Source organism: Borostomias antarcticus (assembly GCF_949987555.1).
Source record: "Borostomias antarcticus genome assembly, chromosome: 4".
Classification (NCBI taxonomy): domain Eukaryota; kingdom Metazoa; phylum Chordata; class Actinopteri; order Stomiiformes; family Stomiidae; genus Borostomias; species Borostomias antarcticus.
The window spans coordinates 20,684,905-20,699,634 of NC_140237.1; the positions used below are offsets into that span (position 1 = coordinate 20,684,905).

A 14,730-nucleotide genomic window follows, 5' to 3' on the forward strand; every position below is an offset into this window, starting at 1 on the left:
TCAGGGAGATGAAGGAGAATAGACCTATTTTTCAATGTTGTTGATTTACACTCATGTTTCCTCTCTTTATGAGCCAATGATTATTGAACACCGGTGGTTATTTATAATGTATGAAGGCCTACATGTAACTTCTATTAATTTACGGATTGTTGTCTGCCATGCAGCCAGTCAGAGAGAGAGAGAGAGAGGGAGAGAGAGAGAGAGAGAGAGAGAGAGAATAGAAGGGGAGATTTTTGTTTCTGCTTGAGTTGGTATTAAATAATTGCACAGCCGTCTGCATCGGCGTTAGAGCTGGCTGCCAGGCTGCATACAAGATTAGCTAAAAAGGACATTGCATGAAACATGAGGAATAGCAATAATGTCTTATGCAGATTAGACTTTATGGACAGAGCAGGCATTTCAATGGGGGAATAATACCAGAGAATAGCTGTTTTTAACGAACAGCAGATAACATGGACTAATACCCTGGAGGGTGACAAGAGTAAAGATAATATTGCAGACCTATTGATTTCTCCACAGGCCTTGAAAGTGTGCTGTCATCTATGCGTTCTTGCTTTTGTCTTATCACTGGCTAAGTTGAACACACAGGATAAACATGCTACATTTTCTCTCTTTCTGCTGGACAAGAGGTCTATGACATCTGTGATGAAGGTGTGTGGAATGATTTCCTCTTGCTATGCTCCTCACCTTGATGACGTGTCTGTGCTGTAACCTGTGTGTATTTAGTCAAAATGTGAATGTTCAAAGGGCCCACTTGTAAGACTTAGTCGTTCTTTCATAATGTGACAATGACAATGTGATACAGGAATAGGCTATTCGTCTAACTCAAATCATTTTATGCTTTATGTATGTAGAATAGGCCTATTCTGGGTATTTGAACATTCCAACTATTGGCCAAGTATATGGCGCTATGCCCCGATAATCACTAATGATGTTTGGTTGCCAGAGCGCCTTTATTGAGATGATGTCTAAGCCTTACCAAAGCTGCGTTCAGCCCCCTCTGCTCCGGCTTTCCCCCGGATTGATGTTAATGGTATGCTCCCCTGGCTCGGTGTGTGATTTCTGGTGCGAATTGCCGAGGAGATATCATTGGGACCGGCCCTTTGGGTTGTCTAAAGGTCGCAGTGGCCTCGGTGTCTTTTGTGCTAATAACTCCTGGGTGTATATGGTGGGGAGCGTCCAAATTGACACCATATGTTTTCCTATTAGTTGACTTGTAATAGAATACAAGGCGCATAATCACCGCCAGCGGGCGAGAGCCACTGCGCGCGCCGTGGGGAATTGTGCCATGATTAAGATTTAACCTTAGGAGAGTTGAATTCGTATGTGATGTCCTTATCTGACGGGTTTATCGATCCTGTGGATTTATGTGACTGATATAAATCAGAGGTGATGGTGCAGTCATCAGAGTCCCAGCCTGCTTAACGCGCGTAGGCTATAGGCCAATTTGAGAGCAAAAATGGGCTATAGCCCATTAATTACACTTAGGAATTAACAACGAGCTAGAGGATGATAATGTATGAACAAATACTCAGGTCCACGTTGGAGGATTATTACACATATTGGCTAAAGAGATAATCTAGACTATAATTCTGTTAAACAGATTTGTTTTCACCCAAAGCCATATGTTGATAGATATATTGCATATATAGCCTATATATATATATAGGTCTATTTATAAATCACATTTCCTAAACTGAGATAGCCTACCAACTGCACACAACAGGAACTGTAGTGGCTCTGAGGATTTGTTGTAAAATACAAACAAGAGAAAAAAAACTGAATGTCAGTTTTAATATGTTAAGAATCCCTGCGCGCCCTTGTTGTCGTGCCCGCTTGTAGCCCCTGGCCACCTTAAAACGAAGCCTCCCTCGAAGGGTAAACGAGTAGCGTCCAATTTAGTCTGAGTGATATCCAAATGCAGACAGAAAGGGTCGTTTTATCATGCTACTATTTGTCGTGACGATGCGATTTTCAAAAGCAGAGCGCTGTCATAAAGTGACATGCCTGCCACAAGTGCTCCAACTGATCTTTTCAATTAGCCTTCCATGCATGATCCGAGGCGACTTCCGCCTATTTCCAGAAATTAAGCTCAAACTTGACGTGCAGCTAGCTTTATTTTAAAGACAAATGTCAGGCAGGCTCATCATATTTTCCCCCTCTCCTGTATTTGGAGCTATTTATTGCTAAGGAGCCTCTGCTCCCGGAGTCAATGTACTGGGCGGCAGCACAGGGAACGGGAGCGGAGAACCGGAGCACAGCTCAGCACTCCAGGGAGGCATCATTCTCGTTTGGTTTCAGGTTTGCTGGCTTATTCGGCGCTTTACTGGACTTACTTATCAACTAGACTCTGCGTTATAATAGGAATACTTATGCTAGGCTATGTATTTTGAAAACATTAATGCAATTTTCTTCATTTTGGGATAGCAGCATAGCAGTGTTTATTGTACTGGCGATGCGTAATAGCGCAGTTGGTAACGGTGTAACGGGTTTAGAGTCACTTATTTGATGTTCAAGTTCGTGAATTGCAAGGCGCTGTGTTTGGTCGCTTATGTGCCCGCTTGGCATAGACATGCCGGACACCTCTCGTCTGAATTGCTGATTTCATCTCAGCTGAATGGAAATGGAGCTGTTTTGGTCCATATCAATTAATGCTCCTAACGCTTAATCGATGCTGCATGTGTTGATTTAATTACTGCGCAATGATCGTCTTGAGTGGGGCTGACCCATATTGCACTTCCAGCTATCTTAAAAGTGTACATGCACTGATTTTAAGAATGATTTCATTTGATTTTTTTTTTTTTAGAGTTTACTTCCTGATTTTTTTTTTTATGAATTGATCTCATAATGCGCTTTTCAATGTAGGCTTTTCAATGTTTCATGTTTTTTATATCCTGTAGAGGCCTAAGAAACGTATTTTAACTCATTTTGGTGACTGTTGTTGTTCTGCAAAGCATATTTTCGGTATTAATATCAAAGTGTAAAATTGACGTAACGGCGCTGCCTTTGTCTCCGTGCAGGTCACAGTGGTGTAAACCAGCTTGGCGGTGTGTTCGTTAACGGTAGACCGCTACCGGATTCCACCAGGCAGAAAATCGTCGAACTTGCTCACAGTGGCGCGCGGCCGTGCGACATCTCCAGGATTCTGCAGGTGACACGAGAGCTCAGTCTTTCTATCCATAAAACAGAAAACTGACTTTTCTTTGCTCCTCAAACAGTACTGATAAAAAAACACAAGTAAAGATAAATTCCTAAATATTACATTTCAAGCCTGAAAACCCGTGAAACAGACTAAATGCAGTCGAATTTAAAGGCAAGTGAGTTAGTGGGATAGTGGCAAATGTCCCACATGAGCAGGTGCATTTCAGAAAGTGCATAATCCATTATTTTATAGGCCTACCATTCAAGGCATATTTTCTGTGTTTATAGACCCATGCTGATGCAAAAGTCCAAGTGCTGGACAATGAAAACGTAAGCTTATCATTGTTTGACGTAATCTTAAAAATTCCGCAAATAGTCGTAAATAATGTATGTGAATTGTGTCTTTTGTTTTCTATTAAGGTATCGAACGGGTGCGTCAGCAAGATCCTGGGGAGATACTATGAAACGGGCTCCATAAGACCGAGAGCGATCGGAGGAAGCAAACCCAGAGTAGCCACGCCGGAGGTGGTGGGGAAGATCGCGCAGTACAAACGAGAGTGTCCGTCTATCTTCGCGTGGGAGATCCGTGACAGGCTTCTGTCGGAGGGAGTCTGTACCAACGACAATATACCCAGTGTAAGTGCACTGACTGTAAGTTATGTGCATGATTTAATTTGCCACATGAAATGAGTTTTCACATGCAATGGACGGTAAAGAAGATGGGCAACCAAGCATTCAGTCATATGATAGCCTATCAGATGCTAGGCCTACAACGTGCATTACATATTTACAACATAGGCATATGATCATCCGAACATGAATAAGCTATAGCCTAACTATTTTCTATTACATCAAAACCGTTGTACCATGGCCTATTACAATTGCATTTATTGTTTACTGTATAGGGGATGTGCAACAAAAGAAAGTGTAGCTTCAAGTCCTTGCTAAATATCATGACTGACTATTGTTGGCTGTACTTGACTGTCTGTGTGTGTAGGTGTGCGTGTGTGCAGGTATGTGCATGCGTGTGTTGCATGCTTGTTATGTTTTGAATTCCTAATGGCGACATGCACGGATCAGACAGCTGAACTCGACCTCACCTTTGGATGTTGTTGTTTTGTAGGTGTCGTCAATAAACAGAGTCCTCCGCAACCTGGCTAGCGAGAAGCAGCAGATGGGCTCAGATGGCATGTATGACAAGCTGAGGATGCTGAACGGCCAGACGGGAACGTGGGGGACCAGGCCTGGTTGGTACCCCGGAACGTCAGTGCCAGGGCAGCCCAACCAAGGTGAGAATCCTTACAACTGAAAGACAGGCAGTGAAGAAGCTTGAATTGATCTAATCAGTCCAAGGGCCAAGGCTATAGGCACCAGGCCTTCTCCTTGTAGGTGCATGTAGTCTACATGCATTACACACTGTTGAAATGGTGTCCAGATCAAATTTGCAAATTGCAAATTCTATAAATCCCTCCATGGTCACTCTATGCATTTCCTGTCAGGACTGAAGATGACATAATCCATGAGTCACCATGCAGGAGTATTTAAGATAGGTCACCAATCATGACTTCACATATCCCTTTGAAAGCCTATTGGCGTATGTGTGGGTTGGGGATGGGCAAACCTCCAAAAGAGGGTCTGGTGCTGCATGCAGTTCATGATTTGTCAGGCAGATATTGTATCGGCATGTTTTTGATGTCACGTCAACCAATAATAAATAATCGATTCGTGGATAATGCTTGCAATATATAACTACCAATTAATCGGACAGTCTCAATGCTTCCGCTGTCTCAGACAGGGATGTGCGTGACAGTGGCCTGCCCTTTAAGTGGAGGTGTCCATACAAATTGCATTACCCTCCTCTCCTGGCTGGGGAAAGCAGGAGAGCAGTGTGCAGGATACAAAGGAATGTTTTCCTTCACACGCAATGATTGGCTATGGGAACTGTCCTGGCGCTGTGTAATTGCTCATTAGAGAAAGCTCGTTATGGCGACATGCAGGAGTGTGGAAATGGGGTAGACTGATGGAAATGTTCCACAGAGAACACTATAGGCCCACAACAGACTCAAACAGACATGGAGATACTGGCTCATGGAGACAAGATTCATTTGTAATTTTTTAACTCATTAGGCCCTTCCTAAAGAAATGGGAAACAATAATGATGGCTAATCATACAATATTATTTAAATTGAACTGTATTAAATACTACTACTACTTCTACTACTACTACTACTACTGCTACTAGTACTACTACTACTACTGTCACCACGACTACTACCAGGCCTAGTATTATTACTATTACTACTACTACTACTACTATTATTAGTATTACTACTACTACTGCTACTACTAGCCTACTACTACTACTACTACTACTACTACTACTACTAATAATAATAATAATAATAATAATAGCAATATATCTACGTATTATTATTAGTATGATATATATATATATATAGCCTATATATATATATATATATTATCATCATTCGTTGTTGTTGTTGTTGGTGGTGGTGGTGTTAATATTACATAAAATATGTGTTGGATTACAATTAGCCTATTTGCCTAGACTAAAAATAATGTTTCATAAATTACACTAACTCTTATAGAAGGTTAATTTATTTTTATTTATGAAAATACAATTGAATAGGCATCGAGACTACGAAGTCAAACATTGTCTCGGACTGTCTCTTATAATTTCATCTGACCAACACGCCTAAACCGCAAGGCGATGGCAGGTCTCTGAGGAAAACCAAATATGGTCCCCGTCTGACAACAGACAAGTAACAGTTGCACAAAATAATGGATGCAAGGAGAGTGACAGGACCCAAAAGGAGACAACTCTATCTACAGAGGAAGAATAAAACTCAACAGCAATTTTCGTCTTTCTTCTCTTTCTCTCATATAGTATTCGTAGAGGCTACAGCATTATAGGATTTTAGATTCTCGTTTTCAGTTGAAGCAGTTTCTTTAGTGTTTTGATTCGGCTTCTCCGTGGCTGAAAGGTGCCGCAATCGGCGCGGTGTCTCTTTTGGTGCTTTTCCGCTTCACTGCGTGGATTGAGATACTGAGATGCTTAAGAATGAGTTTATTTCCCAGCGCTTTTATACTGAAAACAAATCCCAAATAGCGTCAGTGGGTCTGGCAGACGGATAAAAGGCCGCACATTCACTTATTTTGTGGATTATCCTTAGAGAAGAAAGACTGGGCTCGAAAAAGACTGGGGTTTATTTCGTTGCAAGATAATCATACAGAGAATTTTTTTAATACTTTTTCAAGCATAATATATTTTGAAAGGACTAGCACTAGAATAGACTAGGCCTAGTTGTTAAATCCTATATAATACAGCATACTATATGGAATTTGTATGCAACACTTCGATATCTTCAAGTTGCAATCAATAACAAAAATATAATCTCCCAACGAGTAGGATAATACATTCTTTTATTTGGATGATTGGAGTGCAGGAATTGTAGGCCTAGCAAGCATATGTGTTTGAATTAGCCTAGCGGCTGAAAATGTTGCCTCTGAACCTCAACCCAGTGAGCAGAAATGCATACACAAACCATTCTCCTCGCATACTGCTTAATTTCACATTAACCTCTCGGTGTGATAATGATGTCCAACAACAAGACAGGCATTAGTCGATAAGCCTCGCCCTGTAAGCGAGGGTCCCATAGGCCCGCCACGGACAACCAGGAGCAGTGAATAGATTGCCCCTTATTTCGGTTGTTCAGGGGGTTGCATGCTCTCTCCTCACTCATTTGTTTCCAATTGAAGACAGAAATCCTGACTGGCGTTTAGCCGGCCGGGGGACGTGATTAATGATGGTAGTGGATAAGGGTTAACACACTGGTCTCAAAGCTCTGTTGACTGGGGATCCTCGTGCGTACAATACCAAAGCACTATAGGCTACGCGTCGAGAGAGAGAGAGGGGGAGAGAGAGAGATAGAGAATCCTATTGTCGACTGCTTCGATTGCCCCCCCCCGCCCTTCCCTCTCAAGATATTCTGCCCACGAAGAGTTTGCTGGTCGCCTCTCGCTGTGTCCATAGTTTAATGGTTTCCCTTACCCCTAACGGTATTGTGTCATTGTGAAAAGCGGCTTCTTCCATTCAAGAGTTGGTGGTCAACTCAATGGCTATACTAACGCCCATATGGGGGACGGCCATTGAGGCATCGCTCTGCTCTTAAAAGGAGGAGAGAGTTTGGGTCTTAAAACATTTCAGGGGGTATGAAAGGGGCTCCACATCTTGTCACATTTCTCTCAACCCTTTGAGCACATTTACCATTGTTTGGAGGCGATAAAGGGTCTATGTTGATGCAGCGATTGCTTAGCAAGTGCATTTTTCCCACAATATTTTACAAATAACTGATTGGTCTTTTAGTCTATTGGTGTATGTACAAGTCAGAGAGTGATGTTATTAAGATGTTAATATTAAGCCTGGAATAACTTTAGTAGAAATTAAGAAAAATAGCCTATTGGTAGGAACACAAGGTTGGCTCCCCGATGGAAAACATTTCAATTCCTAAACACGCATTGGCCGGGTTTCCCGATAGATTACCTTCTTAAGGAACCCTTCTTAAGCAACCCTTTGCATGGGAGTTAAGAAGTACTTTGGAGTTAAGAAGCTTCTTATCTCGTTCGGGAAACCCGGCCATTATTGTTTGCTGTTTGCGCAATGTTCAAATTAAGCTCTTCTCAATTGATGTTACTAAAAGTTGTCCAGTTGTTAAAACGATAATTGCTCATTTGATGATATATATTGATATTTTTAGATGGCTGCCAGCCACAGGACGGTGCTGGAGAAAACACGAACTCCATCAGCTCCAACGGGGAGGACTCAGATGAGACGCAGATGCGACTTCAGCTAAAAAGAAAACTACAGAGAAACCGCACGTCCTTCACCCAAGAGCAGATTGAAGCACTGGAAAAGGGTAAGCTTGCATGTAGGCTACACCGGCTAGTCTTTATTTTCTATTTAACGAATAACTCAAGGCAAAGATACTATGTGATATTAAATCGTGCAGTTGAATATTAAACATGCAAACATTTATGATAACTAACTAGTTCTGCCGTGTATTTTAGAATTTGAAAGAACTCATTACCCTGATGTCTTCGCGAGGGAAAGACTAGCAGCGAAAATCGATCTACCCGAAGCGAGAATACAGGTGAGTGGCATGCTCGAAATTACGCGATTGGGTAAATATGTATCCAGGTTTTTGACTCGTGCGTAAACAGGCGTAAATCATGCGTAAAGCCGAGTCTAATGTTTGGTTAATCTGGCGTGGGCAGGTGTGGTTCTCTAACAGAAGAGCAAAGTGGAGGCGAGAGGAGAAGCTGCGGAACCAGCGTCGGCAGGCCAGCAACTCTTCCAGTCACATACCCATCAGCAGCAGCTTCAGTACCAGCGTCTACCAGCCCATCCCCCAGCCCACCACACCCGGTATGCGGTGGAACAATTATGATCAATTATTGAAAAGAAACCGGAAACAAACAGAGGAAAGCCGTTTTTGAGGGCACTGCTTCCATAGAGAGGCTAAACTGAGATTATGCAGTGGAAAGCAAACGCTATTCTTTCATGTAATCACAGTTGTCTTTACTCTGCTGTTAGTAAATCAACCATGACAGCTCAAAGATAAAACCAATATACAAGATCATCTAGGCAACATGTCTGTCTGGGCCTATCAACCTGTCTGGGCCTATCAAACAGCGAGCTGAGATCATTTTACGCATGCTATATTTGACTAATGAACATCACCTTCTCTTGCTCTGTTGGAATATGCGACAGATTCTAACCGCGTCTCCTTCCTGCCCTCAGTGTCGTTCACGTCGGGGTCGATGCTGGGCAGACCTGACACGGCTCTCACCAACACCTACAGCGCGCTGCCCCCCATGCCCAGTTTCACCATGACTAACAACCTATCTATGCAAGTGAGTGAATAACTAGCACATCCAACGCGTGGCCATTCTCTGTTGCTTGTTGTTAATGTTGCTCAGGGCTACTGTATACCCTGTTCTTGAGGAAAACAGTGTTGAATAGCCACACCTGTCATTTTAAAGCTAGCCATAAACCAACTTACTGATTAAAAAAATGCTTGAGAGGTAACAGTCTATATGTAGGGGGGCGTTGCTGATAGTACTGCTGAGCTGAAGGGAGTAGCTGGCAAAGCTAATAAACATAAGCATTCTCTCCCTGTCTATAGCCCAACCAGACCTCCTCATATCGATGTATATAAACATTCTCGCCCTGTCTATAGCCCAAACAGACCTCCTCATATTAATGTATATAAACATTCTCTCCTCGTCTATAGCCCAACCAGACCTCCTCATATTAATGTATATAAACATTCTCTCCTCGTCTATAGCCCAACCAGACCTCCTCATATTAATGTATATAAACATTCTCTCCTCGTCTATAGCCCAGCCAGACCTCCTCATATTCCTGCATGCTGCCCACCAGTCCGCCTGTGAACGGGCGGAGCTACGAAACATACACGCCCCCTCATATGCAGGCACATATGAACAGCCAATCAATGACCACTTCTGGTACCACCTCAACAGGTAGGCAGAAAGTTCATTGTTTACAAACATGCCTGGCGACTATTGTAAACAAACCAAAATCATTCGTAAATTTCACATCTGCCACCTTTCCCGTAACTATCGGGGTGCTACATTGCCATGCACACTTTGCTTCAGTCATGGTATCTTTCGTTATGATCTTCCATTTTCGTTTTTCTCCTCTCATGTTCTTGAGAAACACCTCATGGTCAAACAGGCTGTAGATCATACTCTACCTCTTTACATTACACACCATTTTCTTATCCCTCACAATCTAATTGCATGAACGAAACTTGTTCCATTTCAACTCAATGCCATCATGCCATTTTAACCACTCCGGCCTCAGATTCAGTTCCAGTCCATTAGGTTGCTGTTACCGAGGGCCATATATACTGGTTATAGTCATAAAGAGTTAATCATGCATAGCAACACTTCCCCTGTGCTAAATTGCGAATTAATTTGATCAATGTGCTGTTGTACCATCTCTGTTTCAACGCTGATGCTGAAGTCTTCATCTTTTTACCTACTGTATTCTTCTTTGTGTCCTAGTTATAACTACTGTGACTTGTATAGCTACTTTTCTCTATGTAAAAGTGCAGATCTGAATAATCATAGAGCTCTCCTGCACCATAGTGAAGGAACTACCTAACGCCTATCTCGCTAGCCATATCACAACTACTATATCAAATGTGCACTAATGTGTAATATTAACATGTAACCTCATGCTGACTTTCAGAGGCCATGTTTACTGACATCTCCCCTCATTGTCTCTGTCTCTCTAGGACTCATCTCTCCTGGAGTGTCTGTCCCTGTCCAAGTCCCAGGGGGTGAGCCTGACATGTCTCAGTACTGGTCAAGACTACAGTAGAGAGAAGAGCTACTTCACCCTCTAATTGCCCGCCCCGCCATCGCCATCATCACCCTCTGGCAGTGTCCTACACACTCGGAGCAGGGAGGAGAGGAGAGGAGAGGAGAGGAGAGAGACTCTGGGAGCGCCTCAGGACGCCTGGGCTTTGTCTCCCTGCCAGGAGCGTGTGCTGTTCCCTAGTTTGAGGCACAAACATACAAGGACTCGATGGAGAGAGAGAGGGAGAGAAAGAGAGAGAGCAACCACAGAAGAAAACAAGGAAGAAAAGAAATGGACCTCTGTATAGTGCCCGGTGTTCAATCTTTATGGAACAAAAACTTATCTCTGTTGTTTCCTTTTTTCCAATTTCCAACTCCAAGTCATTTTCTTTTTTCTCTGGTGTGTTTGTTTATGGCCATTTGTATGTTAACATGAAAAATGGAGATCACCTACTGATAGATGGACTGATAGAAAACCATGTTGGTCTTGCATTTGTTTGAGGAAGGAGGACCTGAGAGATTCTGTCATGACTATTTCTAAATTTCCTCTCATATCGAGACCAGACTTTCTACCAGACTTTGCATGGTCTGTTGACATGGTCTGGCTAAACTGTTGCATATCGTTTAAGAGGAGAAGCTGGGGAAGACTCTTACTGTGTTTCAAATCTATTTATTGGTCATATTCCTTCAAAATGGATGTTTGTGGACGAGGGCTCAAACTCCATCCACCCACCTCGGCTGTGGTACTTGACTGCTGCATCTCATGAACTGACTGGACCTTGTCCCGGGCCTGGGCTGGGGTCCGCTCCTGCGCCTGGCTCGGCCCACAGACCACCTGAGGTGTGAAAAGATGGCGGGACATACAGAACCTCTGCTTGGACCTCTGCTGTGGTGGATGGATCGATTCTCGGTCCAAGTGTGGAGTACTAGACACAGAAGAGGTGCGCAAAACAGCTTTAGACAGAAAAATGGTAGACCGTGTCCTTGATAGAACTCAATTTGTTTATGTCAAATTGTAAGTACTTGTCTTCCCTAGAAATCTTCCAGAAAGATTTCTACAATAAAAGTTGGTTTCATTTATACCCCCCACAGAATATTCTATAAATGTTTTTACACATGCATCATGAAATACATTTCTTTAGGGTCAGGTACAATATGTCTCTTAGGTATAGTTGTATTATAGTGTCCAATGGTCAAATAATTTTGTGCGACTAGAAATATTTAATTCCTATAATTATGATTAAACATGCTTGACAGAGTTTTAAACATAAGTGTTTGGCAGTTGTTTACAAGTACATATCAGAATTAATCATTGTTGATTGTAAAGCAGACCAAAGCCTTTGTATTTCATCTAGTACACTTTTTATTTTTTAAGATATTAGTCTTGTGTTGCTAAATTTTGTAAACAGTTTATGTTCTATTACATTGGCTTCGAGTATGTTCGACTGCGCTCTAATCGAGCAGTCCTTATTTATAAATGAAGACCATGGGTGGGTTTTTCTACCATCGTTTGTCATGCTTTTATGAGTTATGCGTTTTTTTTATGTGTATGTAGAACATGGACACATACAGTATACGGGGGTCTACGTCTGAGCAATGCTTCTGAGATGATATGTCTACACTGTCTCTTAAATATTTCAATTTAATTTTATTTAAAATGGAGCTTTCTAAATGTATTTTGTGAAAACTATAAAACATTTTGTACAGTAAAATTTGTGTCTCAATGAAAGCTTTTTGCGTGGTATTACTGTTCTCTTGAATACACCAGCGTGAATACAGGCACACATTATATGCTCAAGTAAACACCTCTCTTAGATACGCACACAAATGTATCTGACGTGAATACAGTTCTTCGAATGGAGGCTGTTTCTCGACACCAGCAAAACTGAATGCGTTTCCCACCAAACATGGCCTCTAAATCAGCAAAGACCTTGTGATCCATGGCCCACAACAACTCCATGCAGACCACACACCGAAACAACGGCGCACAATGGAAAAGGTCAGGCAATTCACCACCACTGGCCCTTCTTTTGGTAGAGTTACGATGGTATGAAAAAGAGAGAGGCAGAGAGAGGGGAGGCGGGAGCGAGCGAGGGATAAAGCAGCCAGTGCCCAGAGCAAGGCAGAGGAGAGATTGTGTGGCAGAGTGAGTTATTTTGCTTCACTTGCTGCCTCAGCAGGGGTGTGTGCGTGTGTGTGTCTGGGACTACATAGCTATGAATGTGAGTGTGTGTATGTGGAGGGGGATGGGTGTAGTTAGCAGGGGACCATGGCCAGGCGAGAGTTGGATAAGTTACTGCTGAGCTTTTTTGGAGTTCATATCAGTCAGATCACCTCAGTCTATTACTCTAAGAATTCCAATCTAAGAATATATTGAAGGGAGTTGTTGAGAACGCCGTCTCTGTTCTCACTGTGTACAACACACCGGGTCTGGAAAGCGTAGGCTATATGAGGGAGAACAGGCTAGACGGAGAGAGAGGGAACATCAATATTTACAGAGAGAAGAAAGAGATTGAGATGGAAAATTAAAAAGCAATTAGTGAAGGCGTGAATAACACATGAATGATACATGACACACACACCCCCGCACAAACGCACACCCATACAAGCACACACGCACACAAAGCCAAGTGTAGCGATGGAAGTTGTGGGGTCAGAGCCGCAGCTTTGGTCATCAGTGCTCTCTTTGGCCCGCTGTTGTAAGGACAGTGACAACGCAATCATGGTCTATTTGAAGTCTGTTTGAACACCTTCTACAACAGCAAGCATAAGCTGTCACTTGCACATTCAGAGGTGTCAACCGGATAAGTCACTTTCAATAGAGCACTTCCACTCTGAGTTTTGGTCCTTTGCAAAGTGTGTGTGTGTGTGTGTAGGTATGTATGTGTGTGTACACTGTCTCTCTATTGTTTAAAATGTCTAAAAGCACTCAATTATTTAACATCTCTGAGAAAATATAATCTAGAGATATGTGTACTTGTTTTCATGCATCACTGCTCGCCAAATGTAACTCCCAGAACTTCAAATACATTGAGTTATTCAAAAAGAAAGATTGCACTTGGGGAAATTGTTACCATGATTGTTTATATAATATAAAATTGAGGAGTCCAACACTGTAAATAAAGATGGAGGAGACCTTCTGAAGAGACCTGTGTGGACAGAGCACAGCACTGCTGGGGGAATGAGATAATACAAGAATACATATAAAATACATATAGACATTCTCTCCGTCTATAGCCCACTAACTCAGACAGACCTCCTCATATGAATAAACATAAGCATTCTCTCCCTGTCTATAGCCAAACCCGACCTCCTCATATTGATGTATATAAACATTCTCTCCCTGTCTATAGCCAAACCCGACCTCCTCATATTGATGTATATAAACATTCTCTCCCTGTCTATAGCCCAACCAGACCTCATATTGATGTATATAAACATTCTCTCCCTGTCTATAGCCAAACCCGACCTCCTCATATTGATGTATATAAACATTCTCTCCCTGTCTATAGCCCAACCAGACCTCCTCATATTGATGTATATAAACATTCTCTCTATGTCTATAGTCCAACCAGACCTCCTCATATTCCTGCATGCTCCCAAAAGAACCCAAAACGAAAAACATGCAGAAGAACAGACGCTCTTCAGTCCGGTCCCTGACCAGAACCTGGACTGAGCACTTGAACTCGGTCCCCGCCGGGCACCATGAACCACGGCTGCCCGCTGCTCCTGGCCGCCCCTGGTGGTGGACGGCTCGGGATGGGAGAAATGCAGAGAACAATTTCCACCGACGGCCCCCGAAAGTTGCATGTGTGTGTGTGTGTGTGCTGTGACACTCTGACCCTGTGAAAGGTGTGGCAGATTTGGGGGGAGGGGTTGCCCGCAGAGTCACCTGGGATGACACGAGAGCACAATCTGCCACCTGAAAAAGACAGGAGAGGACACAACAACAACAACAACAAGAGTTTTGATGGCATCACGCGGACAGCACGCCTCTGCGCGGTATGGAAGGGGATCACACACTTCACCCGGGCGACGCCGCTTCCCCTGGCGTCTTAATGACCTTTGACTCCGCAGCACGTTGGGTCAGATGGAGGAGACTCTATAGGAATAGCCACCAGGTCATGGAACCCAATGGTTTTGGTACTGTAGGTATGCAGGCAGCCAAACACGCAAATGAGC

General features: G+C 42.9%; 1 protein-coding gene across 1 annotated transcript; it reads left to right on the forward strand.

Moving 5' to 3' along the window:
- Positions 1 to 3,684: 3,684 nt before the first annotated feature.
- LOC311308283 (paired box protein Pax-6) lies at positions 3,685 to 10,570 on the forward strand (the record flags this gene model as incomplete). The annotated part of the gene is made up of 8 exons (XM_084437230.1): positions 3,685 to 3,777; positions 4,265 to 4,430; positions 7,920 to 8,078; positions 8,230 to 8,312; positions 8,437 to 8,587; positions 8,963 to 9,075; positions 9,564 to 9,705; positions 10,485 to 10,570. The coding sequence occupies exons 2-8, from the start codon at positions 4,316 to 4,318 to the stop codon at positions 10,568 to 10,570; spliced, it is 849 nt and encodes a 282-aa protein (XP_084293356.1). The 5' UTR covers positions 3,685 to 3,777; positions 4,265 to 4,315.
- Between the last annotated feature and the right edge of the window lie 4,160 nt (positions 10,571 to 14,730).